Source organism: Pagrus pagrus, assembly GCF_965226575.1.
Source record: "Pagrus pagrus genome assembly, chromosome: 14".
NCBI classification, from domain to species: Eukaryota; Metazoa; Chordata; class Actinopteri; order Spariformes; family Sparidae; genus Pagrus; species Pagrus pagrus.
In genome coordinates, this window is record NC_140198.1 from 2,102,078 (window position 1) to 2,129,225 (window position 27,148).

The 27,148-nt window shown below is 41.2% G+C and overlaps 3 protein-coding genes across 6 annotated transcripts in view; 2 read left to right on the plus strand and 1 right to left on the minus strand.

Annotated features, from left to right (window-relative positions):
- Positions 1–27,148, minus strand: part of slco2b1 (solute carrier organic anion transporter family, member 2B1) — a 60,354-nt gene that overhangs the window by 22,382 nt on the left and 10,824 nt on the right. Inside the window, exons 3-9 of one of the 4 annotated variants that reach the window (XM_084373584.1) lie at positions 25,223–25,363; positions 10,220–10,310; positions 9,509–9,684; positions 4,768–4,888; positions 2,690–2,827; positions 2,293–2,455; positions 565–789 (exon numbers count right to left, since the gene is read on the minus strand). In XM_084373584.1, coding sequence (XP_084229710.1) covers positions 565–789; positions 2,293–2,455; positions 2,690–2,827; positions 4,768–4,845 — 604 coding nt within the window. In that variant the 5' untranslated portion in view covers positions 4,846–4,888; positions 9,509–9,684; positions 10,220–10,310; positions 25,223–25,363. The remainder of the gene's footprint in view (positions 1–564; positions 790–2,292; positions 2,456–2,689; positions 2,828–4,767; positions 4,889–9,508; positions 9,685–10,219; positions 10,311–25,222; positions 25,364–27,148) is intronic. The other 3 variants (XM_084373586.1, XM_084373585.1, XM_084373587.1) reach the window with 3 other exon arrangements.
- Positions 20,303–21,259, plus strand: or70b1 (olfactory receptor, family 70, subfamily B, member 1; the record flags this gene model as incomplete). Its single annotated transcript, XM_084373620.1, has 1 exon — positions 20,303–21,259. Exon 1 carries the CDS (start codon positions 20,318–20,320, stop codon positions 21,257–21,259), a length of 942 nt encoding a protein of 313 aa, XP_084229746.1. The 5' UTR covers positions 20,303–20,317.
- On the plus strand, positions 23,334–25,435 carry LOC311269011 (olfactory receptor 8G17-like; the record flags this gene model as incomplete). The annotated part of the gene is made up of 2 exons (XM_084372993.1): positions 23,334–23,377; positions 24,489–25,435. The coding sequence occupies exon 2, from the start codon at positions 24,491–24,493 to the stop codon at positions 25,433–25,435; it is 945 nt and encodes a 314-aa protein (XP_084229119.1). The 5' UTR covers positions 23,334–23,377; positions 24,489–24,490.

The following is a 27,148-nucleotide window of genomic DNA, read 5'->3' on the forward strand; positions in this document are numbered from 1 at the left end:
GGCATGGAAAATGTGACCTCACCAAATTAAATGGTGACATTAAACAAAGTTTCCATCCTCCAACATAAAAAATACCACACACGCCAACCTTTAACATGTAATTATGACCAGGAAGGAGTTATGTTTCACAGAGCTGTTATGTAACGGAGGGCCTCAGGAGAGACAGAACCGTGTGAGGAGAACAGACGTGACCCACGCTGCGTTTAATGCCCATTTACTGTGCCAGAAAAAGATTTGGGTTCTGTGTCCATGTCCTGTGTGCTCAGGAGGCTGAGATGAAGCAACAACAATGTGTTGACTGCCCCTTGGAGGTTTGGGTTCTGTTTGGGTTTTTTTGCCGTAGGGACATCAGAACAAGGAGGATGTGGGAGCATGACATGACCCATAGGAGACAAAAATAGGGTGAATATTATCGCCTAGGCCAGAAAAAAAAGGCAAAGAGCGAAGGTGACGTCATCAGCGCCTCTCTGAGATTTGCAATGATTTATTGACTTTACTCAGAACTTGAATCAGAACTGGACTGTTTGGATGAAACATGATTAAGTGTTTTCTGATCAGTCGTACCAAGGTAGAGCGGTGAGTTCTTCTTGCTGGCATAGTCGTCGATGTAGGAGATGCCGAACGGCTGGATGGGGACGGCTCCGATACCCAGCAACAGCTGACCCAGCAGCAGAAGAGGGTACACCACCCGCTGGGCGGGGCTCTCCTGCAGGGTGCAGCTCTGATTGGAGGATAAGGTGATGAGGGTGCTCTCTGATTGGCAGAGGCCAAAGCTGTTATCACTGGAGGCTGTCGGGGAAACAGAGAAGAAGTGAGTTTAACAATGTGTTCAAGTAAACATGCTCTGATGTTACCACTAGTGGGACAAGAAGAGTTTTTCTGGAGGGCGGTGGAAAGTTGTCATGTTGACAATAAACTCGGAAGCTGTTACTGAGGTAATACATTAAGTGAGGAGTAGGGTAATTTTCTCATAAGCTTACATACAGTAACTGCTATCAATTAAATGATGATATCATCAGAAATGTGGGAGGTAATGTGGCTGTTAGTTGGTGCTCCTGTCGCTGGGAAGCCCGCTGAGCCCAAAGTGTCCAATTGTGTTCAGAACAACCATCACACTTTTTCTGACAGTTTGATGTAAAATGACTTATGTGGTTTGGAAGTTGTGGGACAGGGAGCAAGTTGAATGTTAATAAAAATTGGAGAAAGGCTCAAACCTGCATTAAACTGTAATGTGAGAAGTTTAAAATAATATGAGAAAGTGGCAGTTTGAATGTATGAAGGATGAAGCTGATTCAGTCATCAGATTTCGAGGCGCTTTGTCATGAACTGAAGTGTCATGTGAACAACTTTTGACCTGTTGGTTGTTAAATGAAAAGTCAGAGGATCATCAGAGTTATTAAGATACACGTCTGGATCATGAATGTCTGAACCAATTGTTGTTGAGATTTTTATTTCAGAAGAAAAACTGATAAAAATCCTCTAAGAAGTCACTGAATCTGCAGAAGAACATTAAAGGATAACTACCGTTTTTTACAACCTGGACCTTATTTCTAGCAAAATATATTATCATTTACTCACCCAGATAACTTTGGTGTCATTCGGCGTCGTTCGGACGAAATTAGATCCAGTGTAGCGGCGATATATCCATATAATGGGAGAGACGGGGCAGCGACACACAGCCTCTATATAACACATTATCTGCCACGAAACTAGTTCATTTCATCAATATTTTGTTATGAAATGCTAGCGCTATTAGCCTCTGAGTCCGGGCTCGTCTGTTGTCAACATCCGGGGTCTGTAGGCTGATCTACTACCTCTGACCTGGAAGATGTCGTCTCTGAGCTGCGCGCGCACCCGCGACAGCGCGGCTTGTTTACCTGTAGCTGCTACTGCTAGTTTGACCCCGGATGATGATAACGGACGAGCCCGGACTCAGAGGCTAATAGCGCTAGCATATCGTAACAAAATATTGATGAAATTAACTACTTTTGTGGAAGATAATGCGTTATATAGAGGCTGTGTGTCGCTGCCCCGTCTCTCCCATTATATGGATATATCGCCGCTACACTGGATCTAATTTCGTCCGAACGACGCCGAATGACACCAAAGTTATCTGGGTGAGTAAATGATCATATATTTTGCCAGAAATAAGGTCCAGGTTGTAAAAAACGGTAGTTATCCTTTAATACATATACCATTATAGGACAACAAATGTAGATGTGTACTGTCTATATGTCTGTGCATGTGTGTGCATGTGTGTGTGTGTGCGCGTGTGTGTGTGTTTAATCTCACAGCTGATGCGGTCGGTGTAGTCGTACTGTCCGCTCAGGAAGTGCGGCATCGCCATCAGCAGTGAGGCCAGGCAGGCCAGCAGGGCTCCGCCTCCAATGAAGCGCGGCCGGTGGACTCGACTCCCGAAGAAACTCACGAAGACGATGAGGATCGTGTTTCCCACCTGGACACACAACACACCAAGGTTTATGTTGACAGGTGTAGGTGCTGTTGTCTGTGCAGATTAGGGTGGAAGGTTTTCCTGTGATTCTCAGTTTTGTCGTACTAAAGGACCATTTTGAGGTATTTGTACTTTACTGAAATGTATCCAAGTTTTGCTACTTCATGTGTTTACTCCGCTACATTTCAGAAATATTGTATTTATTACAATTCACATGAGAAAGTGTCTCATACTGACCTCGTTAAAGGCAGCCAGGAGCCCAGACTTCTGGCTGGTGAGGCCGTAGCGTCGCTCGATGGTGGTGATGGAGCTTTTCATGTAGCCCGACACCAACAGCTGCGCCAGCTGCAGCAAACTGTGGCACAACACAAAGAACTGCAGAGAGAAGAAGAAGAAGAAGAAGAAGAAGAAGAAGAAGAAGAGGAAGAAGAAGAAGAAGAAGAAGAAGAAGAAGAACCTCATGATAATAAATCAAATTGCTGAGAGATGCAGAAACAATAAAGACGAAGAAGTGAAATCACTTTTCTTTTACGTTGAGCTCATCACAGTTATGTGACACGACCAGGGGAGAGGAAATGTTTACATGTGGAGACTCAGAGAACAATACCAGGATGGACTTCAGGAAGTGAAGTTTCTCTTCAGACAAAGACACAAATCTGCTCAGCTGAAGGCAACAAAACAAAACCCAAAGATTACAGAACCTTCCAGTTACATTCAGAGAAACCCACTAACTCTGATCTTACGGTCTGTTCACATCTTGTTTGGAGAAGTTGTTTCCTGATCTGGACCTTCATTTTTAATACTGTGTAGAAAAGTGTGATAAGTATAAAACATTGTATCAATCAAAGATGTGCACACACACATTATTAAACGACTGTCACATGTCTGTTCCTGATGTGTAGATGTTGAGGTTGTTCACTGCTGTGACACTCTCACTGCTTTCTGTTTACAGTTTCTATTTCTGCCTCTGGATGCTGAGTGCAGGCCCGGTCACAGCTGTGCCTATATTTACACACATTAGTCCGAAGTACAAGTTGATAAACTCAACTCACATTAAACACACAAACTGTTGATAAGTGAAGGCCCTGGAGCGTTTCACCCACCGGCTCAGCTCATCTGGGCACATCTCAACACAGACCACACTCAGATGGTCTGGACAGGGTGGTCTCGCTTCACCTCCGCTTGAACTCTGGAGGAGTTTCTTTACAGTCAGAATGAAATGGACCCTGCCTTTCACAACAACTTGCTCCCACATTGCCTGTGGGCGATTTCACAACTGATGTGCGAGATTGTGGTGGTACCAAGTGTAAACCCAGTGGTATGCAGACTACAGAGGTGGGAAATAATGAAGTACAATTACTTTGTTGCCGTACTTCAGTAGATGTTTCAGGTATCTGTACTTTACTCGAGTATTCCTTTAGACTTTCCCTCTCTACATCTGAACACAAATATCTGAACTTTCTCCTCCTCACATTCTTAAAACAGGCTCGTTACTTTAGTTTGATGCATTTGAGGTGAATTATGGTTCAGGAACAGCTGGGACAAATCCCACTGATTCTACCTTTAACTTTAATAGTCTTTGAATTATATTAATATGACGTGAGCTTCAGTTAGCTTTGACCACAAATGTCCTTCAGAGGGAGACCTTTTACTCCGATACTCTGAGTACATGTCAGAGCCTGTACTCTATTACTTTTACTGGAGTAAAGAAGTTGAATCAGTACTTCTACTTTTACCAGAGTCTGTTTTTACTTGAGTTTACTGAGGAAATAAATAAAGTGCAGACGTAGGGTCATTTTCTCATCAGCTCACATACAATCAGACGTCTTTTTGCCCTGCTGGACATCAGGAAGACTGCCGGTTTAAGGCTCTTCCACATTGGTTTCACTTTTCAGACCAAAAAGCTCTGTCTCTATGTTTTTCAGTCGATGGGTGGTATGTGCTCCAACAGAACTTCTAATAAAATGCATCAGGACATAATTTCTAGTTGGAACTGGATCCTCTGTTCTTTTAATGAACACTGATTTACTGACCACATAAACACAATGAAAACAATTAGCAACACACGCTGCTGGTGCTCCACAGCGAAGAAGGAAAAAGAAAGCGAGGGAGGCGCTTTGAGGCAAATCTTCCTGGTAATGTTTCTGACCAATGACAGAACAGCTTGCATGCACACGGCATTTGTTTACACCTAATGAACATAAACGAATCAATAATTATGTCACATTAGTTCCTGAATCAGAACAAAGCTAAAGAACTACAGCTCTTACTCTGATCGTAGTTCATCGAACACTGAATGTGAAGCAGAGACAAACCTTGATGTTGTTGAAGAGACTCCGGTGTCGGGCAGGAGGTCGCGGCTCCGCGGGGTCAGAGTTCATGTTGGCCCCCATAATTAAATTTTCACCACAGAGAGACTGAAGAACAGATCAACGCCTGTAAAAGACAAAGACAGTCTGTCACAATGTGAACACACTCTGATATCTACGTGTTGGCACATGTTAGCACACACAGTGACGTCGTAAGTTTTTACTGCAGTCAGAAATGCAGTCATTTCAACATTAACACGACTGCTCAGCTCCTCCTGTTGTTACAGTAACTTTAATGGCATGAAGACTTGATGTTGAACACCACTAAAGCCTACAAACACAAGTTTTCTGTTTGTTTTACTCATTCAGGTCTCGCACACTCCTGACTCATGTGCTGTCGTGTGTTTACACAGAAAGAAAGAGTGAAAGTTGACGGTCCTGTGAAGTCTGGACAGAAGCCAGGAGGAAAACTACTGCAGGGTCAAAAACAAGACCAAGACGGAGTCAAAAGGTTTTATGAGGGTTTAAAGAGATCAACAACCGCTGATAAGAGCAGGGAGGGTCTGGACTGAGCCGAGAGCCGTCCATACAGTATCTATATATCCACTTATCCCTGCAGGCTGATATTGGGCAAGAGGCAATGCAGAGTACACCTATTCATCACAGGGCCGACATATTCAGACAAATGCCTGGAGGAAACCTACACAGACATGAGAAGGGCATGCAAACTCCACACAGAAAGGCTGGTTCGACCCTCCTGCTGTGCTACAAAACAGAAAAATAAGTCGCAGATTTATTTTATGAGCCAGGTGGACCAAAAGTTGCAAACTTACTCTCCCATTATGTCTAACAAACAAAATCCATTCATTTGCAACATTTCAAAACTACATCTTAATCATGGTCTGCTACAGAAACATAATTGTCTTCAGAGATGTTTCAATCTCCTGCCCAGGGACTACAGATGTAAATTAGCTTGACCACTAAATAAATAAACACATGTATTTTGGAGGTTAGACAGTTTGCAGGAGTTACATGGTGCCACGATTCAACAAGGTTAGACTGAAGCACTCCTTTGTGCATCAGTCTATCCTCTAATTAAACATGGAGCTTCATCCCAGAGTAAATGCACGTTAAGGCTAAGATGTATGTTGTCGTCTGTGATTGTAATGTGTCCTCTGTGATTGTAATGTGTCCTCTGTGATTGTACTGTCATGTTGAACTGTATGTACCCTTGTGTTTCATGTGGTGTCTATCTTGTGATGTTTCTGTGGAGCAGCTGTGAATGCAAGACAAATTTCAGACCCCAGTCTGACAATAAAGTGTGGGTCACCACTGCACCAACGCTCTCCGCCCACTCTTATAAAGTAATGTAAACACAGCTTGTGTTAGTTTGACTCTTTTGTCCTCTTATTTGTAACTTATTCATTTAAGCCAGCAGTGTTTGTGAAAAATGTAAATGCACTCAGCGATGTTTGAAAGACCCAGAGAGATGCTGAAGCCAGCAGCTTCCATTTATGTTTGGATTAGAAACTCATCCAGATGCTTTTACAACATAAAACATAATGCTACTGAGCTGCACACACTGAGGCTAATGGCATGCTAGGGGCTCTGTTACCACCTTTTCAACTGAAGAGAACCAAGTGCTGGTTCTGGGCTGGTGCTTGTGCTGGTTCAGAGTTATTTCAACCTGCAAACCTTTTAAGAACCGCTTTGCTTTTCTGTGGGCATGAGAGCTACTGTAGAGTCACGTCATGACGTCGCCGTATACATCGCTGTTTCCCCAGCATTGCTAGGAACAACTACGGCGACTGCATCGACTCTTTACAAGTGCTGCTCCTGGATTTGCTGGCCTGCTTTAGCATCCGAACACGACTTGTCCAACGCATTTGTGCTGCTCGTCATGAGAAGAAAGGTAATAACCTGCCAGTCTTCTGAACACTGATTCTAAGCTTAGCCTTGATAAGCTCTAGCCTTTAGCTAGTGATCTACATATAGCTGTGACTGCGCTGGTATCGATCCAATGCAGTAAAGAAATCTAATGAGCTGAAGTCTCGTATGTGAGGTTGTACTTGTTGACAATACTAACATGCTGGTGTTTATCAGGTATAATGTTTACCATGTCAGCCGTGTTAGCATGCTGATATTTTCTGATTCACAATAAACACAAACTACATCTGAGGCTGATGGGAATGTCGGAGGATCATCAACATAAATACCTGAACCAGATTTAATGACAATCCATGCAGTAGTGCAGTTTTTACCAACATGGTGGATCAACTGCTGCTGCTAGCATGGCTAAACATATCAGAAACATACAAAAAACTGGAGACTGTCACTGTGAAGGAAAGAAAACTGTTGATGTCTACACTTCAACAAGGTACAATGAGAGACAGATTATATAAGCTGCTCAAAAACTAAACTGCATCTCACAGAAACATTAGTATCAAACTGGTTTCTTCACATCCCACAGTACAGTGCTAACACAAACTACAAGGCCACAGAAAAGGAAAGAAAACACTAGAACAGAAAGAGAAAGTCAGGAATCAACATCAGATGAGCAGCAAGGAAGAAAATCTTATCAGCAGGGGAATGTCAACAAAATGAATACCTTAGCTGCTGGATCTCATCAGAGAGCAAACAAAACTGGACGACCTCGCACTCCCACTATAGCAGGACTGATGCTGCTTTCCAGTCAGTGTCAGAGGTCAGACTTCCCATTTGAAATTTCCAAATTCCAACCTCTGAGTGACACCAAAAGAAAAACATGGCTGACGTTTACAAAATGATGTCCCTTTTGTGAGTGTTCACAGGAGTGAATCACCAGCAGTGCCCCTCGCATTAGAAGCAAAACAGAGGAGTGAAAGCAACACAAAGGGAAACAGATATAATTACACTGTTTATTTTACAGCACTTTTATATTTAGAAATGTGAGGAACATGAGAGGAATCACTGAAACCATCATTCAAATGTGCAGTACTTCACTTCTGCCACTAGGGGTCGCTTAATTAAAATACTGAAAACGTAGTCAGTAGCGGAATCACAGCAGCGGTTTAAAATCAACCAGTGCTGATTAAAACTTATCTGATATCTCTTCACTTGCTGACGTACCAACTGATGTCAAAGCAACCAGCGCCGGATTAACTGGACACATAACTCCCGGCAGACTGTATTTTTTCGGGCCCCTGTCTTGAGTTTGATGGCATAAATACAATCCTTGAACAAGTATGTTAGATGTTATTTAAAGTCTGCAGTTACAGATTTTTCTTTGTATGAACAATGTTGGATAAGTACACAACTCAACAATGTACACTGCCGGCCAAAAACAATAGTCACACACTCTCGTATTTCGCTGGACCGCCTTCAGCTTTGATTACAGGACACATTCCCTGTGGCATCATTATGATCAGCTTATGCAATGTTCAACATTTATTTCCGTCCAGAGTTGCATTAATCTTTCTGCAAGATCTTGTACTGATGACGGGAGAGTCGGGCCGTCTTCTCCAGCACATCCCAAAGATTCTCAGTGGGGTTCAGGTCTGGACTCTGTGGTGGTCGACCCGTCTCATGCTCCCTGAACCACTCTTTCACAATTTGAGGGAAAACCTGCTCATTCAGTACATTCAGGTCGTCAGCTAACCTCATTTTTTGGGCACATAATGTTACTGAACTTGAACCTGACCAACTGAATCAACCCCAGGTCATAACACCATAACACACAGTCCGATCTTTATGCTCCCTCACACACTGAAGCTTTTTTTCAGATTAGCCTCACTGATAGGTGGTTTTCTTAAGGCTACGCAGCTATTTAGTCCCAATCCCTTGAGTTCTCTTCACATTTCACAATATTGTGAAACATCTTAATCACTGCAGTAATTATCCAAAGGAAGTTAAATCCAGGTGGTGACTTTTTTTCAGCCAGGCAGTGAATATAACAAAGGTTTGGTCATTAAGACATATATATATATATATATATATATATATGTATATATAGAGCAGCATCTGGAGGCGGTTATGAAACTGCAGCGTGGTCTGTGACAACTGAATCTGCTGTTTTCTCTGTGAACTTCACTTCACTGTTGGAAATCTGTATTTTAAGCCTCCTGTCAGTCACTCTGTGGGTCAGACAGTCCAGACATTTGCAGCAACATGACTGAGAGTCACTGTGGGACGCAGAATGAGTGAGACTGCCGCATCACTCTGAGCTCAGTTTGGTGAAGGTGGTCTACAAACCAGAGCGCGTTTTAATTTAGCTTCACGTGGTCACAGATCATTACGATCTGCTGAGGACTCATTTCATTGGTGTTAAAAAAGGGGCATCAAACCTTAAAAACATCTGTTTTCATTCAGTTTAAACTAGAATTACTGTGTTAATATTAAACTTTAAGTTTGAGATTATGTGATTTTTGTACTTGGCGAAACAAAAGTGCAAAAAATATAAAACTGCGAGCTTGTTGAGTGTTTGCCTTTTTATAAAAACATATGTACAGTAAATACTTAGTTACTTCCCAACATTGACTGTCATGCTGAAAAAACCAAAACAGCAGCAGCTTCCATTCATGAATCAACTCAGCAGTCAATAAATCAGATTATTCACTCTCCTTTTAAACTTCCTTGACACTTTGCATTGTTTGATTTTAGTTTGCAAAGAAAAACAACCAGAAACTTTCTTGCTTTTACAAACCAGCTCTAATGAAGCAGATGAGTCTCAGTAAGACAGAAGAGACAGAAATGATTCATTCAGACTCACTGTGAACGCAGCAGCTCGCCTCAGTTTCTGCGATTTCCTGTCGTGGTGATCTACCAAAACCATTGAGTCCTTCCAGCAGCTGACAGTCCTCCAGTTCTTTCGGCCCACAGCCGAGGGCGGAGGGAGGAGAGAGGAGAGGGGGAGGAACTGGAATTTGAACCCTAAGTGGTGAAGCGCTTGAGAATGAGAAAAAGAAAAGAGGAAGGAGGAAGGTGAGCTGCAGGAGTCTTCAGACCCACGTATATAATCTTACAGCCTGAGACCAGAAACCCCCCAAATGAATCTGATTAAAGAAGGTTGATTGTTCTTCTTTAAGTTTCTTTTTACAAGGACAAGTATATTGCAAAGCATGGATCATGGATCAAGTGTAATACTATGCCACGCCCCCCCCATGTATTTTTTTTATATACAGTTTATATATTTGCAAACTGTCTCCATTTAGACTTTGCTGAATTAGCTACTGCAGCTCCTGTTTGCAGTGCAGCCACTGGATTACTTTAATACTGATGAAAACTTAAAATCATGACGTTCATCAGGTTCTGATGCATCGGAATAAATGTACATTTCTGCAAAACCACAGATAAGTTAAAACTTTCCGTTTCTTTCGGTTCAATTTGAAATCTCTCTCCCGTCACGGCGCTGTGCTTATGGTCTGGTTAGGTTCAACCACTTGGTCAGAGTTAGGAAACATCATGATTTTGCTTTAAATACCTGTTTTTGTTTTGCTACAAACACGGCTGGAAAATGTCCCGACGTCTCGTCAACACTGTCCAGACTCTACTGCCACAAACACAACAGGAAACTACAGTAAAGTGAATAAAATAAGAAATGAATGATATTATTAACAGTTTATTACATCTGATACAACTTATTTTCATTACTGATCAATCTACTGATTATTTTCTTTATTAAATTGATTATTCTAGTCTATTAAGAAGAGAATGAAAAATCAGTGTTGTCTTCATTCTGACCAAAAGCCCCACATGTTAAAATGTAGCAACATTATCAAATATTTACTATTTTCACTTGAAAAATCACTTAAATGATTCTCAAAATGGTTGCTGATTATTTTCTTGCAGTTGACTAATCAATTAATGAACAAATGATGATTTTAATAATAAATAATAAATAGCGGACACTAAGAGCAGAGACAGACAGACAGACGGGACACATTCATTAATAATCTATGAGGTGAATGTTAAATGAGGAGCGAAGCAGCAGAGTGACTGAAACACAACAACTCATTTTATCTGCTGACTTCTTGGAAACAGTTTGAGCGTTTGTCTTCAGGACGACAGAAGAAAATCTGGCGGTTGTGTAGTTTTGTGAGCAGCAGGTGGAGCCAGAGTCACATCAAATCCTGGATCACCTCCTCAGGTTGTGTCACATTTACCTCTCTGTCTGAGAAGTAACTGACGATCAGTGGTGGAAAGCACATTAACTTTCACTTGAGTTTCTATTTATTGCCACTTCATACTTCCACTCCACTACAAATTATTGCACTTTTTACTTCACTACATTTAACTGACAGATTCAGTTATTGGTGACTTTTCTTTGGAAGAGGCTTGATTTGTTTAATTTGGACAGAGGTGGAAAATAAAAATGGCACCAGCAGAAAGTAATGATGCATCTAAGGTGAAACGCTGCTTAAGATTACAATATATATATATGTGATTCAGATTTAACGTATAATGACACCTCCATAACTTGCTGTAATAAAAACAAGAGCAATTTTTTTTTTTAAAGTTATAGCAATGTAATTTGTAAATAATATATTTTCAATCACTTATCTCAATTTAATGAAGTTTTCAGAGCAGCATCTGGAGGTTGTTATGGAACTAATACTTTTTTTGTTTTTGTTTCTTATGTAGAATCCCTTGTTATTCCTTATTTTTGCAGATTCTGGCAGACAGGCAGGAAGTCAGTCAATTAAGGGAAGTCGGGGTCCATAACAATACAGTACAGAACAATAGGTGTTTCCTTTTTGCACACGGTCCATCGTTAAGTTTCAACTTTGGCTCTCAAAGGGAAAAAGTTTGGGCTCCTCAGATTTAGAGGCACATAGAGGCCAACTAGAGCAGAATGAGTCTCACTTCATCTGACACCATGAACGGCCCTGCATCATGACCTCTCACACATCGGGCATGACATCATGTTTTATCCACCACAGGCGAATCAAACCAATGAAAACTCTGAACGTACAGTGAAGGAACAAGAATCACATTCTGTGGAGCTGCAACAGATGATTATTTTCATCATCTATCAATCCGTCTGTTATTCTCTACATGATCGATCAGTTTAGAAAATGGTGATAAATGTCGATCATTGTTTCGTCCCTCAAATGTCTTGTTTTGTCCACAACATTAAGATATTTAGTTTACTGTCACAGAGGAGGAAAGCAAACTTAATAGCCGACACCTACTTGATCAATCGTTGCAGCTCTGTGACTGGGAGGCAGGTGTCAACTCTGTCAGGAGCGTTCCTGCTCCCTTTAGCAATTATATCTTTGTAATTTTTAGATAACTACATACCTGTTTCTCCTGAGTTTGATCAGAACAGAAAAAAGACTAATGAAAAACGGTAAAAAGTTCCAACTTCTAATGGGAGTGAAACCCCCAGATCAGGTCGGATCAGATCAGGTCAGATCACTTCAGATTAGATCAAACAGTTACTTAGACAAACCTGATTTTGATGCCACAAACAAAGCTGCAAAATGTTCCGACGGTCGCCAACGTACCCAGTTTAGTCGTATGAAGTGGTCTGACACAGTGGCCTCTCGCTCGGCAGCCATCTTGTCTGGATGTAACGCCACAACCATCCCCTGGTCTGTTTTCTCATGAGAGGAGAATCAGCTCATACACATGTAGAAATGTTATGATATAAACGAGGAGATACATATTTGTGTCTTTCAGAAACGTACAACAGGAAACAGACAGAAAGATGGAAATAGAACTAAAGTCCAGCTTCACTGATTCAGCAGAAAAATATGATTATAAAGCATCAAATGTTTATTTCCATAAAGTGAGAGCAAGTCCTCCTGACCTTGACTCACAGCTGTACTCTCACACTGTAAAGATGGTCCTAACCTCACCAGGAGTAAATCATCTATCTTCCCTGTGATGACACACAGAGGATGTAGAGTAATGTTTGCTTTCTGTTTACATCCACTCAAACAGAAACAGGTTCAACATGAATCCATGAAAGACAAACCACAAGATTCAGAAGGGGTTTAGATAAAAAAAACGCTCTGATGGTGTTTCTGCTGTTTACAACACTTTCCACAACTTCCTGGAAAAAAACACAAGGTTTGGAGTTTTTACTGCCTGAACTCATGAAGCCACATCCGCTGAGACGTCTGAAAACTCTGATGAGTAAAAACCAGAACTGCCTCAAATCTTGAACAAGATGACTGAGGTGAAAACGGCTGTTTCTAAGCTACAAAGTCATTCAGATGTTAGTGAAGCTGCTGATGAGGCCTGCGGACAGAAACATCCTGCAGACACCAGATCAGCTTTCCACTTGTTTCAATGTACAGAAATCATGGCTTCATGTAGAAAAAAGATTAAAATCCAATCTTCTGTTCTTCAGGAATGTCTTGAATGACAAGAAACCACAGTGTTTTTCTGACCACAGTCTACATCTGAAACACACATAACTAACTGACCAGACAGGCAGTTTGGGAGATCTCATACCTCTGAGATTGAGGACAAATCTCCTCAAAACCGCTGTAATTTATTGAGTCATTACTTAACTGATCTCATTATTTTAACAAATTCCAGATTCGTCCAATTTGTGTGAAAGAGGAGTTTTGAGTCTCAGTCCCAACTTGTCAAATACTTAATAAAGACACTTTGGGATTGTACGTCGGTTCTGCTGCCATCCCAGAATGTCAGTATTTGACGAGTTGGAAAGTATTACAAATTGGACCTTTAAGAAAAAAGACACAAAAGACTATAAACTGATGACTCAACTGGCTGATTAATGACTTGATGTTGGATATTTGCAGGAAATGTATTGCGTGAAACCCGAGGAAGACCAGCTTACGTCATGGCTTTAGCTGAAAGGGACTAGGTGTGGGGCGATATGAAAGATTCAGGTCACGATTTATCCTGGCCAAAATAATTCACTAATTAATAACTTACTTACTACTTTTTATATGCGTATGATGAGGTTTGGAACCGTTTCTGCTTTTGGACTTACAAGACTTAAAGCTCTGGTCTACGATCTGAGAAAGGTTTGAAAAAAGCATCCCCCCCACACACACACCCCTCCCCTCTGTGCTCCTTAACCCCTCCCCTCCGAGCTTGTATCGCTCTCCCCTCGGTACCGCGACACACCCCCTCCGGCTACAAGCTTTTTTTTTCTCTTCAACGAACTTTATACGTCCCGCAACAAGCACCAAGAGCAACGAGCCGGCAGAAACCAAATACAGCCCAGCTTTGAATGCGGAGTAACGATGTCGGATTCATAGATAAAGTTATGACAATGCACGTTGAAACTCACGTAAATCTTGTAAGTCATTACAATGTCCACAGCTAAGCTCCACAGCCAAGCTAGCGTAACGTCATTAGCATGCTACAGCTACGTTACCTTACAGCTACGTAATAGGTTAGAACAGCTAAGTTAGCCACTTCTAAAAGTTATTGAGGGCCAAGAGACTAACAGATGCTGCCGTCAGCTTTCATCACAACGATCGCTTCCACATTGTGGCTGAAAAACAAACCTGTGTGAGTTTCAGAGCAGCTGTGTGTGTCCCTGGTGCTGTCTGAGTAGCACCAGACAGCAGCTAGGACACACACAGCTGCTCCGAGACTCACACAGACCGCGACACAAACGTGCCCGTAAACCGTAATCTCTTGTTTATGACAGATAAGACACACAAATACACACATCGTAACGCCTATATGATAATCCATCATATTGATTTAGCAAAGGCTTCGTTGAAAACAAACGGACAAGACCGGGAGGAGGGTTAGCAAAACAGCTGAGCAGTGACCGGGCGAGAGGTTGTTATGGAGAAATAAATCCGGACAAATAAGATAAAATCCGGAAATAAATCCGAAACCCCTCCGCTTCGCGTTGGGATTCATCCATCCCTTCATTCATCTTACTTGCTGCTTCATTTAGCTGCCACGAGCAAATAAATAGGCTGATTTGGTGTAAACATGTTAGCAATGTTAGCTTGTTGTTAGCTTACAATGCTAGCATAGAGGCTAACGTCTCCGTCGAACAAGTAAACAAGTGTTGACAACACTGCAGAGACAGACACCGTCTAATAACACAGAAACAAACTAACGGCAGCTTTCACAGTCATCAGCAGCATCGCCATGAAACTTATCTGTGTCACAACATCCACAATAGAGACGAAGGTTACCTGCTCAACAGAAACGCCGCTGTATCAGCACCGGGTCCATATCTTCACGGACCTTTCGCCACCGTTCAAACGATGACCCGATGTTTATTCGGTTTGAGCCCTCTTTGTTTCACATCTCCGCTTTGTGTCTTTTCAGTGACAGACTTTCTTTCTTTGACTCTTTGTCAGTGGGGCAAGCAGAGGCAGCTGAACAGCTCAGGGCAAAACAAACCTCTTGTCGCTTGTAGTTTCAAATGCGGAAGTGGGTCGGGACCAGACGTGAGCAGGAGCAGGAGAGTGAGCGAGGATTGGATCGGAAAATTGATCCAATAGGAACCATCCGGGCCGGATGGTTCCTATTGGTCAATTTCTTTTCAGTTTTACAGACACTAGAGAGAATGGATTTTTTTGGTTCCTTTTACTCTCCACATTGTGTGGGTGGTACTATTGGGTCATAACCACCATCTAAATGATGTTAATAATAATAACAAATCTTTCAAATCGTAGACCATAGCTTTAAATAGTGAATATTTAGACTGGGTTAATGTATTAATCTATATCACATTTTTACTTGTAGCAATGTAACTGTGGCTCCAGAAAGATATAAAGCAACATTCTGCTGTTCACCTTTCAGAATTTGAACATTTGTATTTTTCAGACAACTCAGACGTTTGAGTTTGGAGTTCTTCAGTGTGAAGAAACAAAAGTGTTACTTGTTCAACTTGTATGATGAAACTTCTCATGTTTGTTCAGGTCAGACCCTGGGGGCACTCACTGTGTTTGTTTGTGGTTAGAAAGTCAAAAGTTTGTTTGAACTGTTGCATGTTGGGAGCTCAGGGGACCATACTGCCCCCTGGTGGTCCACCAGTTTCATCACTGTGTGTTTCAGTTACCACGGCAGCCAGTAATGAGTGTTAATGATTCTGAAACAAATGTGATCATTAATGAGGTCCACAGTGAGCTGATGAACAAAACACTTATCAACAGTTTCTGATGGTAATTAGTCCTGTGGGAGAGAGAGAGAGAGAGGGACACTAATAGATGTTTATCAGAGATCAGAGGAGCTAATGAAAGCTCCTGGGATCAACAGAGACTCACTTCATGGCAAAACTTCTGGCTGCTGATTTTCTACCGTCCACTAAGACTAAGAAAGAGATTCAATCAGTAAAGTTTGATAAAAATCACTGAAACATCACTGGAATGTGTTCAAACATGCTCACATGCCAGTGGTCAGCTGGTGTGATGTTCATGTACATGATCACTATCTTAGTTTAGCATCTTAGCACGCTAATACGAAGCGAAGTTAAGCTGAGGCTGATGGGAAAATTATTAGTTTTGCAGGTATTTGATCATATACCAAAGTGTTGGACACAATAAAATGTTGACCTGATGACGGCGCTAGATGAGTCATAATTCACATAAATTATAATTTCAATCCATCTAAAGTTGTTGGACCATTTTACTCAAAACTGATAAATGACTGAATGAATGAGGGTAATATTCAAACCCATTTGTTTTCTGTGTTACCCAGTGTCAGGTGAGGTAATATCAAGTAGCCTAGCTTAGCACACAGACTGGTACTGACATGTAAATACAGCACATGAGCAAAAAAAAAGTGTTCAGGCCAAATTTGATGATACTGGTGTGGAATCACAGGTTTGTAACATCAGAAATCCTTTTGTATATCTGCCATCTGCTCTAAATATTTTTAAGAGTAGGGTGAAAATGTGCATGAACAACTTTTATTAGAAATGATGTAACCTACAAAAATGGTCATTTTATTTGCGCATGAGGAACCGATTAGGATGCTTTGGTTACTGTGGTACATCAAGAAGTTCATTGGCCATCTTGTAGAGCAGTACTATCATCTGAGAGAGTGGGGGTAAGATGAGACCATTTTACACAGTGTAATAAAAACATCTATCTGAAAATATGACTTTAAGAAAAAGTGTTTATGACCTGGTTGACACTGATATGGCAGCCATCTTGATTATTGTGTGGCTAATGGATTTTATCCAATAATTATTAAGATATGTTTAAAAACTAAAAGATACTGTAATTACTTCACCTTACAAATTAGCTGCTATACTCGGTGAAACCTATTCTCTCTCTTTTGACAGAGATAGGCCAGCAATTTCCCCCTGCATCCAGTCTTTGTGTTAAGCTAGACTTAACATGTCTGATCTATAACCTCTCTATTCTGGATGATGACAGATGAAAAAACAAAAATATGCTTTCTTAAAAACATGCACTTTGCTAGAGGCATATAGTATAGATCTGTACTGTAAGAAATACTAAAAATCAATCACTGTTATACAAATTTAGCTATCATGCATCACAAATACACACACAGCTGCAGGTTCAGAGAAAGCAGCAATGATGAAATGAGTGTCAGAGTAAAGACAGAAGGCCGGCCTGCAGGCTAGAGTCCCTCCAGAGAAGAGAGCAGCTCCCTGTCCGACGGTCCCTGAACGCCTCACTGTGGTTTTTACAGTAATTCTATTAACCTGCTGGTCACTGAGACACCTGGGAGCTCCGGGTCGTCCAGGAAGCTCATTACAGCCCAACAATAACATAGAACAGCAAAACACACATATGTACAAAGCAGCATGAAGACCATTTCATACCATAGAAGATTACAGCAAATGGCCAATGAATAATTCACAAAAGTGTTGTATTTTAACTCAACAAATAACATGAAATGTTGATTTGTCATCTCAAATATTTGGAGTTGCAGCCAGCATTGGTCCTAAAACAGGGACAGTGACCTGAAGTTTCCACCTCAAACACATGAACCTCTTCTTCGGTTGCAGGACAGGACAGGTGTCCAAAGGGCAGGCTGCCCCTCCACAAGCAACCCCACAAAAAATGCTTTGCCGAAACCAAGTAATGTTAAGTCTGCTGTGTCCGAGCTCGGTGTGTATGGAGGGGCAGCCGACCCTGTGGACACCCGGCCTTCCCACTGTTCCTAGCTCAGAGATACAGCTGCGAGCCGAATAGGTCAGTGTGTTTACTGGGGAAACAATAACTGGCAATCTGCTGTATCAGCACCACCATTGGCCATTTGTTTTAAAAACCAATGGCAACCAAATCAGAGTCACAACCAGAGGATGCAGTCAGATACAATTGCAATCCACCATGCTTTGATCTTAGTCAGAAACTCTTCCATGCTGCTGTGATAAGTTGTTTCATCGTAAGCTACTGATGAGGTTAACAAGTGATCATAGCAGAGATCCAGTGTCCCTCCCCCTGTTCCTCTGGCCCATCCATTCTAGCATCAACCGTGCTGAATTGACCTGAAGTGTATTGACATTAATGAAAAAAAATTTGTGAGATCTCGCAAAAGTATGTCTATTTTTTTTTCCATCGTTGATCAAACTACTGCTCATGAATACTACTAAAGATTGTGCCACAAGGTAAGCTTACAATTCAGAATATAGTCTAATTAGCAAAACCATTTGAATTGCATTCAGTCGAGAAGCCTGGGGCTTGGGGGAAGTTGCCCTTCTTGCCCAACTGGCAATAAAGCCTTGCCTGGATGCCCCATAGTACAAATCCCAAGTATAATATTTAATATGGCATACCACCAGAGACAATACATGGTTGAAAAACATCATATAAAAAGAGCTTGGATCCATCTTTCAAAAGGCATGGATGACAATGCAAAACGATTCAAATAAAAAGTATGTAAAATGTAGAGCAGGCAGGAGAAAGCCAATAACACCTCATGCAAAGATAATTTATTGTGTCATTCCGTGATGTTAAACATTATGTGGCTGTGGTTGGCACAAAGTTGTAAGAAAAGTCACGATATAGAAGTATTTTGTTCTCTTGAGAACCCCCTGGGGAAACCCAAACTGAGTAAGACAATCTTTCTTTTACAGAGAAGCAGGAGCTTGTTGATTCAGCCCTCCTGGTGTCGGGGTGGGAGGTCGGGGTCAGCTGAGGCTCATGGTTGTAATTAATGCATTGTGGCGGTAACAACAGCAAACACACTCTGGTGGTGAAACAATGAGGTCATATTCACATTACATTTCTCAGCATGGGAGGCTTCACAGACTTAGTCATTTCACCATTACTGGATGATACTGGATGATTTACAGTTGCCCACTTTAGCCCTATTCACATGGGACTATTATTACCTTTGGACCTCTGGTAATTTGTAAAAATTGCGGAGGATGTTTATGATCTTAATCGCTAGAGAATCTATCATGTCTGTAATTTGTGAAGTAAAAATTCCACCGCATAGTACCTGCAATATTTCTGCTATATTTGGGGACACATTTTTCTAACACCTGTTTTCTGTCGTCGGACAACTGAGCGATTATGTTGATCGGCAGCCAACAGCTGTGCAGTGAGATCGGCTATAATGAGGTTTAGAAGTAATGCCAGAGAAGGTTAGGAGCAACAAAGGTTGTTAAATATCAAATGCAGCCACAAAGCATCTGTCAGCTGATCTAAATATGCTGCAAACGTGTATTCATGCTTTAAACACATGCAGAAAGTGGGCAAAATAAGACTGTAGGGATTTGGCTCGGGAACCAGAAGGTGGCCGGCTGAAGACTTGCATGGACTGGTCAGTACAGAGTGTGGACTCGTAGCTGGAGAGGTGCCAGTTCAACTCCTGAGCACTGCCAGAGTGCCCTTGAGCAGGGCACAGAAATCCAAACAGCTCCTTAGGCGGCTTATTACAAGGCAGCCCTTTTATTCTGACATCTGTCCATACATGAATGCAGCCATTCCCAAGCTCGTGATTTTCTAAATCGCATAGTAATACTGGTCCAGTGCAAATAAAACTTTGGGTTGATTTTGGCTAGCTTGACTTGAGGAACTCCTGGACAATATCTGGCTAGTTCTGGTACCCTGATGTAGACTAACAGACTTCATTCACCTCTTTCATTATTGTGGCATCATTCTGAAAACCAAACTCCTGGAAGTAGATTAGATTTGACTATGAGACACAAATCAAATCCATCCCTTGCAAGGATGTTCGAACAAAAGCAGGATGTCTGTGACTACCTTTGTTGCTGGATACTCTCCATGGTGACGACTTGATTACGTGATTACATCACCATGACTGAACCTCTTTATAAAAGCTGAGACAGTGGGTGAGGTCTTCTGGCAGAGGGTTGGCTGGTGGGTGATAGAAAATCAAAATCAAAAGATAATAGAAAATAAAAGGTAATATCTGAATGCTTTAAGGCTCTTTATTATGTTTATATTGTTAATGACTGAACTATTTCTATTATATCCAAGTTAAATTGTGGCCTGGCAACAACCAGACTTAAGTCCTTTGGGTTTTGAAATGTTTTTTCATGAATTACTCTCTGTAGTCAAAGCTCTCCCTCCTCTGTTTGTATTTGCAGAAATGTTAATCATAGATCATGTTAATGGTCAATAATAGATTGAACTTTATACATGTGATGAATCAGTTTTGTTTCTTTTGTTTCAGGCTGATGGAAAACTACACTTTGAACAGCTTTACCCTCCAGCTGGAGGGATTGAAAGTCACTGAAGTTTCCGTGTATCCTGTGTTTTTCTTTTTCTTTTTGTCATACCTGGTTATTATACTAGCCAATGTGGGGATTGTAGTTCTGGTTTTCATTGACAAGAGCCTTCACCAGCCGATGTATCTCCTCTTTTGCAACCTGCCATTTAATGACATTATTGGGAACTCTATCATGGTGCCTCGTTTGCTTTCAGACATTTTGCTGCCTCCCTCTGAGCGTCTCATCAGTTATTATGAGTGTGTAGTTCAAGCTTTTTCCACACACATGTTTGGTACTGCTTCTCACACTGTGCTCATGATTATGGCCTTTGACAGATATGTGGCCATCTGTAATCCTCTGCGCTATGCTGCCATAATGACCAACAATATGGTGATCAAGCTGACAGTTTCTGCCTGGGGAGTGGCCTTTGTTCTGGTCGGGATTCTTCTCGGTCTGACCATGCGGCTGAACCGATGCAGGACGATGATCACAAACCCCTTCTGTGATAATGCCTCCTTGTTTAAACTGTCCTGTGAGAATGTGTTTATTAATAATATCTATGGCCTCACTTTCACTGTCGTCCTGTTCACCTCTTCTATAGGCGCCATGGTTCTCACTTACACAAAGATTACAGTCGTCTGTCTGACCAGTAATAACAAGTCTTTGAACAGTAAAGCCTTGAAGACCTGCAGCACTCATCTGTTTGTATATCTCATTATGTTTTTATGTGGGATGCTCATCATCCTCCTGCATCGCTTCCCTCAGTACTCAGATTACAGAAAACTCTGTGCCATTTTGTTTCATATCATCCCCGGCAGCCTCAACCCCATTATTTATGGTGTGCAGTCAAAAGAGGTACGAAAATTCTTGTCAAAGCTATTTGAGTCCAAGAAAACAGTGCCATCATAATGAAGACGATTTCAATGGATTATTTACTGGCTTCCGTTTAAAGAAATACAATTTATTTTACATTTGTTCCCCTCCAAAAAGGTTTTGTCATCATGTTGTTGGAAGTACAAATGAATTTATGTCAAAACGTCATTTAGAAAAATGTGCTTGTCTGTGCTTTTTTTATCCTCATTTTTAAAGACTGATGTATAACTAAAATATTACATACATGGAGTCTGATGGGTCAAGTATGTATACATATATTAATAGATTATTGGCATTTAAATATCAAAAGATTTTCCCAAATAATTTATTGTGATGATGAATCTGTTTTGTCTTCTATATAATTTTGTTGTTGATTTGAAGGGGGAACTCCTGTCACTTCTGCTATCTGTTACGCTATAGTATTTTTTTAAGATCCAAAATGAAATACCACTAAAAGGAATAATTGAACACTCACTATTGATGACTCTCACTGTTCACGTAGTACCAAGGAAATAGTTCATATCATGTGTCTGTTTTCTTTGAATTGTTCTCATTGTGGAACTCTGTTACATTCATTTGTATCTGTGTGCACATTACAACTACACAGATGAAAAAAAGAATGCATACAAATATGTCATTGTGTATATTGTTAATCCACTACACTATGCTGTGGTTTGCACAAAGGTATAAGAAAAGTCACAATATAAAAGTAGTTTGATTTGTCCAGAAAATACTGAGTGAGCCAACTGGTGATTTCATGCTATTTGTTGAGTTTAAAGAGAGAAACTTTCCTCTACAAAAAAGCAGGAGCTTGTTTACTTAGTCCAGTTGGTCTTGGGGTGGTAGGTCGGGTCAGCTAAGGCTTGTGGTAGTAACTAACAAACTATGTCTGTAGCAACAACAAACAAACTGGTGGTGAGACAGTGAGGTCATATTTAAATTACATCTCTAAACACAAGCCTCATGGCTCAGACCACACGACTTAATTTTTGGTATGAGGAAGTATAGTATCATAAGATATGGGTATCATATCATACACTGCAAAAAACTGAATATCTAACCAAGTTAAACAAAGAGAAAACTGAAAAAACACGTGTTGGAGCCAGGGGAGAACGACAAAAAGTTTGTGCTCAGCTTCAGTCTGTAATGTTGAAAACTACAAACCAAGCCAGAAATCTTGGTGCAGTCATTAATTACAAAGTCCGCCTACTATCACCTTAAGAACATATCACGGATAAACAGACTTATGTCTCAGGAAGACTTGGAAAAACGTATCCATGCATTTATCTTCAGGAGACTCGACTACTGTTACGGTGTCTTTACAGGAGTCTCTAAAAAATCCATCAGACAGCTGCAGCTGATTCAGAACGCTGCTGCTCGAGTCCTAACAAGAACCAAGAAAGTAGATCACATCACTCCAGTTCTTCGATCTTTACACTGACTTTCTGTCTGTCAAAGAATAGATTTCAAAATCCTGCTGTTGGTTTATAAAGCACCGAATGATTTAGGGCCAAAATACATTTTTGATCTGCTGCCACTTTATGAACCATCCAGACCTCGGAGGTCGTCAGGTACAGGTCTGCTTTCAGTCCCTGGAGTCAAAACTAAACATGGAGAAGCAGCGTTCAGCTATTATGCACCACATATCTGGAACAAACTCCTAGAAAACTGCAGCTCCAACTCTCAACTCATTTAAATCAAGGCTGAAGACCTTTCTGTTTGCCACTGCTTTTTATTGAAGCAATTTTAAGACTTTGATCAATATCTTGAACTGCACTGTAACTTTTAGTCTTGTCTTTTTTAAACCGACTCTAGTTCAGCTTATTTTCTTTATTTTTAACTTCTTTTTTAATGTCTTTTAATTTTATTTAATGCCCCTGTAAAAGCACTTTGAGTTGCCTCATGTCTGAATTGAGCTGTATAAGTAAACTTGCCTTGCCTAGTCATCTTTTTATTATCTTCAGGGTCAATCTTTATGCAGCTATAATTACATCACTATTACAGAGACACTCTGATGATGCTCAGTCAGTGGTTGCCAAGTGACAGTTGACCTGTCAACATGTGATGCTGCAGCTGAAGGCCAACAAACCTTTAAATAAAAGTGTGTGTTGTTTCAGTTCTTGTGAGGTGGAGGGTGATGCACGGGTGCACGAGGTAATACTAACAAACACACAGCAGCTGAAACAGCATTTGTGTCAATGTTGTCATATTTTTTCCACAGCAGAATAATTAATGTTGACAGATGTTAGACCGTCTTTTTTACTTTTAGATTCACTACTCAACCTATTTTTAATTTTTCCTCTCAGTTGGGTTGATGATTTTTGATCTCTGACAAATGTGACAAAATTCAGTTGACTGTCATCTTTTTCTGGCTCTTTCTTAAATGTTTCCTAGTCTGTAACTAAGGATGCACTAATCAGACAAACCTCAAATTTACAATTTGTATTCCTCACTTAATGGAAATAACTGTGATCGTTCTATGTAACGTGGAACGAGACATTAAGCCTTGTTACTCAATGCATGTAAGTTTTAAATTGGTTTTAAGATTTTACTGACTACGTTTTCAAGCGCCTCATGATTTAGCTCTCAGAGGGAGTTCAGACCTGTATTAACATGTGTCTCGAGTGACCACTTCAGATCTGATCTCACTTCCCCGCTCTATACGTAAAGAAACATGTACATCACTGGGACAAACAGACACAATGTTTTCTCACACAAAGAATTATCTTGTTTATGTACAAATAATATGATATGTAACACAGATATTGCACATGTATCTACAAACAGTCTGTATGAGTATACACACTGTTTGTATATCTCAGGGAAGCTTTGCATATTGCACAGGTATATGTACACAGCTCTATCTATCGTAAATAGCATTTCTATAGTAATCCATCTTATCTCTTTTATTTGTTTTATCTGAGTATGATTCCTACCCTTGCGCTGCCACTATCTGTTCCCTTGTGCTGCTGTGTCACATTGAATTTCCCCTATGGGTGTTCAACAAATGTACATCTAATATTTTCTTGTCTCATCTAATCTTTAGAAGGCCCAAATAGTTAACAATTTGTTTTAAACAAAACACTCAACAATTCAAAGGCCTAAAGGCGCCTAAACTCCCAGCCAAGTCGTTTCGATCTTCATACAGACAACACAAGTTTAAACTTTAACATTGCATGCAGTTTATAAGTCCAATTTTGCATCTTTGTTATACCACAGACAGTGACACATTGTCCTAATCTCTAATCTTCATGCTTTTTTACAGATATGGAGAACCAGACTTTAAGTGAGGATTTCATACTCCTGGAGGGGTTAAAAGTCTCCCCCCAATCCTCCCTTCCTGCCTTCATCTTCCTCTTCCTCATCTACATGTTTGCTGTGGTGTCAAACATTAGTCTGGTCACCCTGATCTTTACCACCAGGCGCCTCCACCAGCCCATGTATCTGCTCTTCTGCAACATGAGTATTAATGACATTTTTGGGGCTTCGATCATCGCACCGTACATACTTAGAGAAATTTTCATACCACCGTCAGAGCGGTACATTCATTATAATAACTGTGTCATTCAGGCCTTCTGTGTTCACCTCTACGCGGCCACCACTCACACCATACTCATGATCATGGCCTTTGACCGCTATATGGCCATCTGCAAGCCTCTTCAATATGCCACAATCATGACCCAGACGATGGTGGTGAAGCTGTCGGTGGGAGCCTGGACAGCAGCTGTTGTCCTTGTAGCAATCCTCTTAGGTCTCACTATTCGCTTGTCGCGCTGCAGGCGAGTTATACTCAACCCATTCTGTGACAATGCCTCCTTGTTCAAGCTGTCCTGTGAGAATATCCTCATCAATAACATCTACGGTCTCTGCTACACTGTGGTCCTGCTGGGCTCCTCCACTGGAAGCCTAACTCTGACCTACTTGAAAATTGCTGCAGTATGTCTGCGCAGTAAGAACAAGGCACTGAACAGCAAAGCACTGCAGACCTGCTCCACCCACCTGGCTGTGTACATCTTCCTGCTGGTGTCATGTTTTGCCATTGTCATCCTGCACCGTTTCCCCCACCTGTCAGAACACGGGAAGGTCGTGTCTGTCTTAGTTGAAGTAACACTGCCAGCCTTCAATGCAGTTATCTACGGCCTGCAAATAAAAGAGATAAAGCAGAGGATTATCACTTTGTTTAATAACATCAAAGTGACTCAAATGACCTGATACACACTGTGGCCTGATATTCTGCAAGAGAGACATATTGAATGTTTACAATATTAATATTTGAAGAAGTATTAAAACCTAAGTAGGCGTGTGTGGCAGCGTCTGATCCGTCCATGTGCCTGTATTTTCTTATTTTCTCAGTATTTTGCTGTGTTCAGGAAACTTCTGGGCATCAACCTCTTGGCAATAATAGCGTCAGGTCTAAAAATGTAGTGACTTGGTTACATCATTGTCTCCGTCTCTCTCCTCTGCTCTCTGTGTGTCTGTTTGAACGAGGGTGGGGCTCAGCTACACATACACACAATGGCAGAGCAGAGCAGACAGACACACAGCGGACATTCAGCGTCTTTCTCCAACCCGGTCATCTGAACTAATGCCTGCTAAGTACGTTTATGCAAAACCACAGATAAGTTAAAGGGGAACTACCGTTTTTTACAACCTGGACCTTATTTCTAGCATAAAATACGATCATTTACTCACCGAGATAACTTTGGTGTCATTTGGAGTCGTTCGGACGAAATTAGATCCAGTGGAGCGCCGTGTATATCCATATAATGCGAGTGATCGGGGCACCAAAGGGCAGCCTCTATATAACGCATTATCTGCCGCGAAACTAGTTCATTTCACCAATATTTTGTTATGATATGCTAGTGCTATTCCCCTCTGAGTTGCCTGTTATCAACATCCGGGGTCTGTAGGTTGACCTAGCCGTTTAGCCTAGCCGCAGCCATTTGTTGTTCTTTGGCCAGCTGTTCCTCTCTCTGCCTCCGCATCCTCCTTTCAACGAGCTCCTCATCCGTGTACTCTGGCTCAAAACGGTAAGGACGTCCATCATAAACGAAGTCATCGTCCACCACCTCAGAATCGGAAAAATATTCAGCCATGTTGCAAAAAACTAGCAGTAGCAAACTACAGGTAAACAAGCCAGCTGTCGGGGGTGCGCACGGCTTTCAGAGATGACATCATCCAGGTCAGAGGTTAGTAGGTCAACCTACAGACCCCGGATGTTGATAACAGGCAACCCTGGACCCAGGGGAATAGCACCAGCATATCATAACAAAATATTGGTGAAATGAACTAGTTTCGCGGCAGATAATGCGTTACATAGAGGCTGTGTTTCGGTGCCCCGATTACTTGCATTATATGGATGTACGCGGCGCTACACTGGATCTAATTTCGTCCGAACGACTCCAAATGACACCAAAGTTATCTGGGTAAGTAAATGATCGTATTTTATGCTAGAAATAAGGTCCAGGTTGTAAAAAACAGTAGTTCCCCTTTAAAGCTTTACGTTTCTTTGTGATGCAACTTCACGTTAGTTTAGGTTCAATTTAATATTTCTCTCTTGTCATGCTCTGCTTCTGTTAAGCCACAAAACGACTTGGTTAAGTTTATGAAAAAAATCATTGATGTTTGGTGCTTATAAGTGGAAGCCAATGGATAGTGTATACCTGACGTCGAACTTTTAATGTGAAGATGAATTGCGAAGAATCATTCTCTGTGTGCATACACGGGGCGGCTGTGGCTCAGGGGTAGAGCCAGTGTCTTGTTATGGGAAGGTTGCTGGTTCGATTCCCCTGGTCTGCATGTCAAAGTGTCCTTGGGCAAAACTGTACATATGTTTGTGTAGCATGAAGGAGTTCCACCCCCTTGTTGTATAATGAAAAATAAACCACCTTTAAACTCTAATGTATATCATTACATATGGTATTG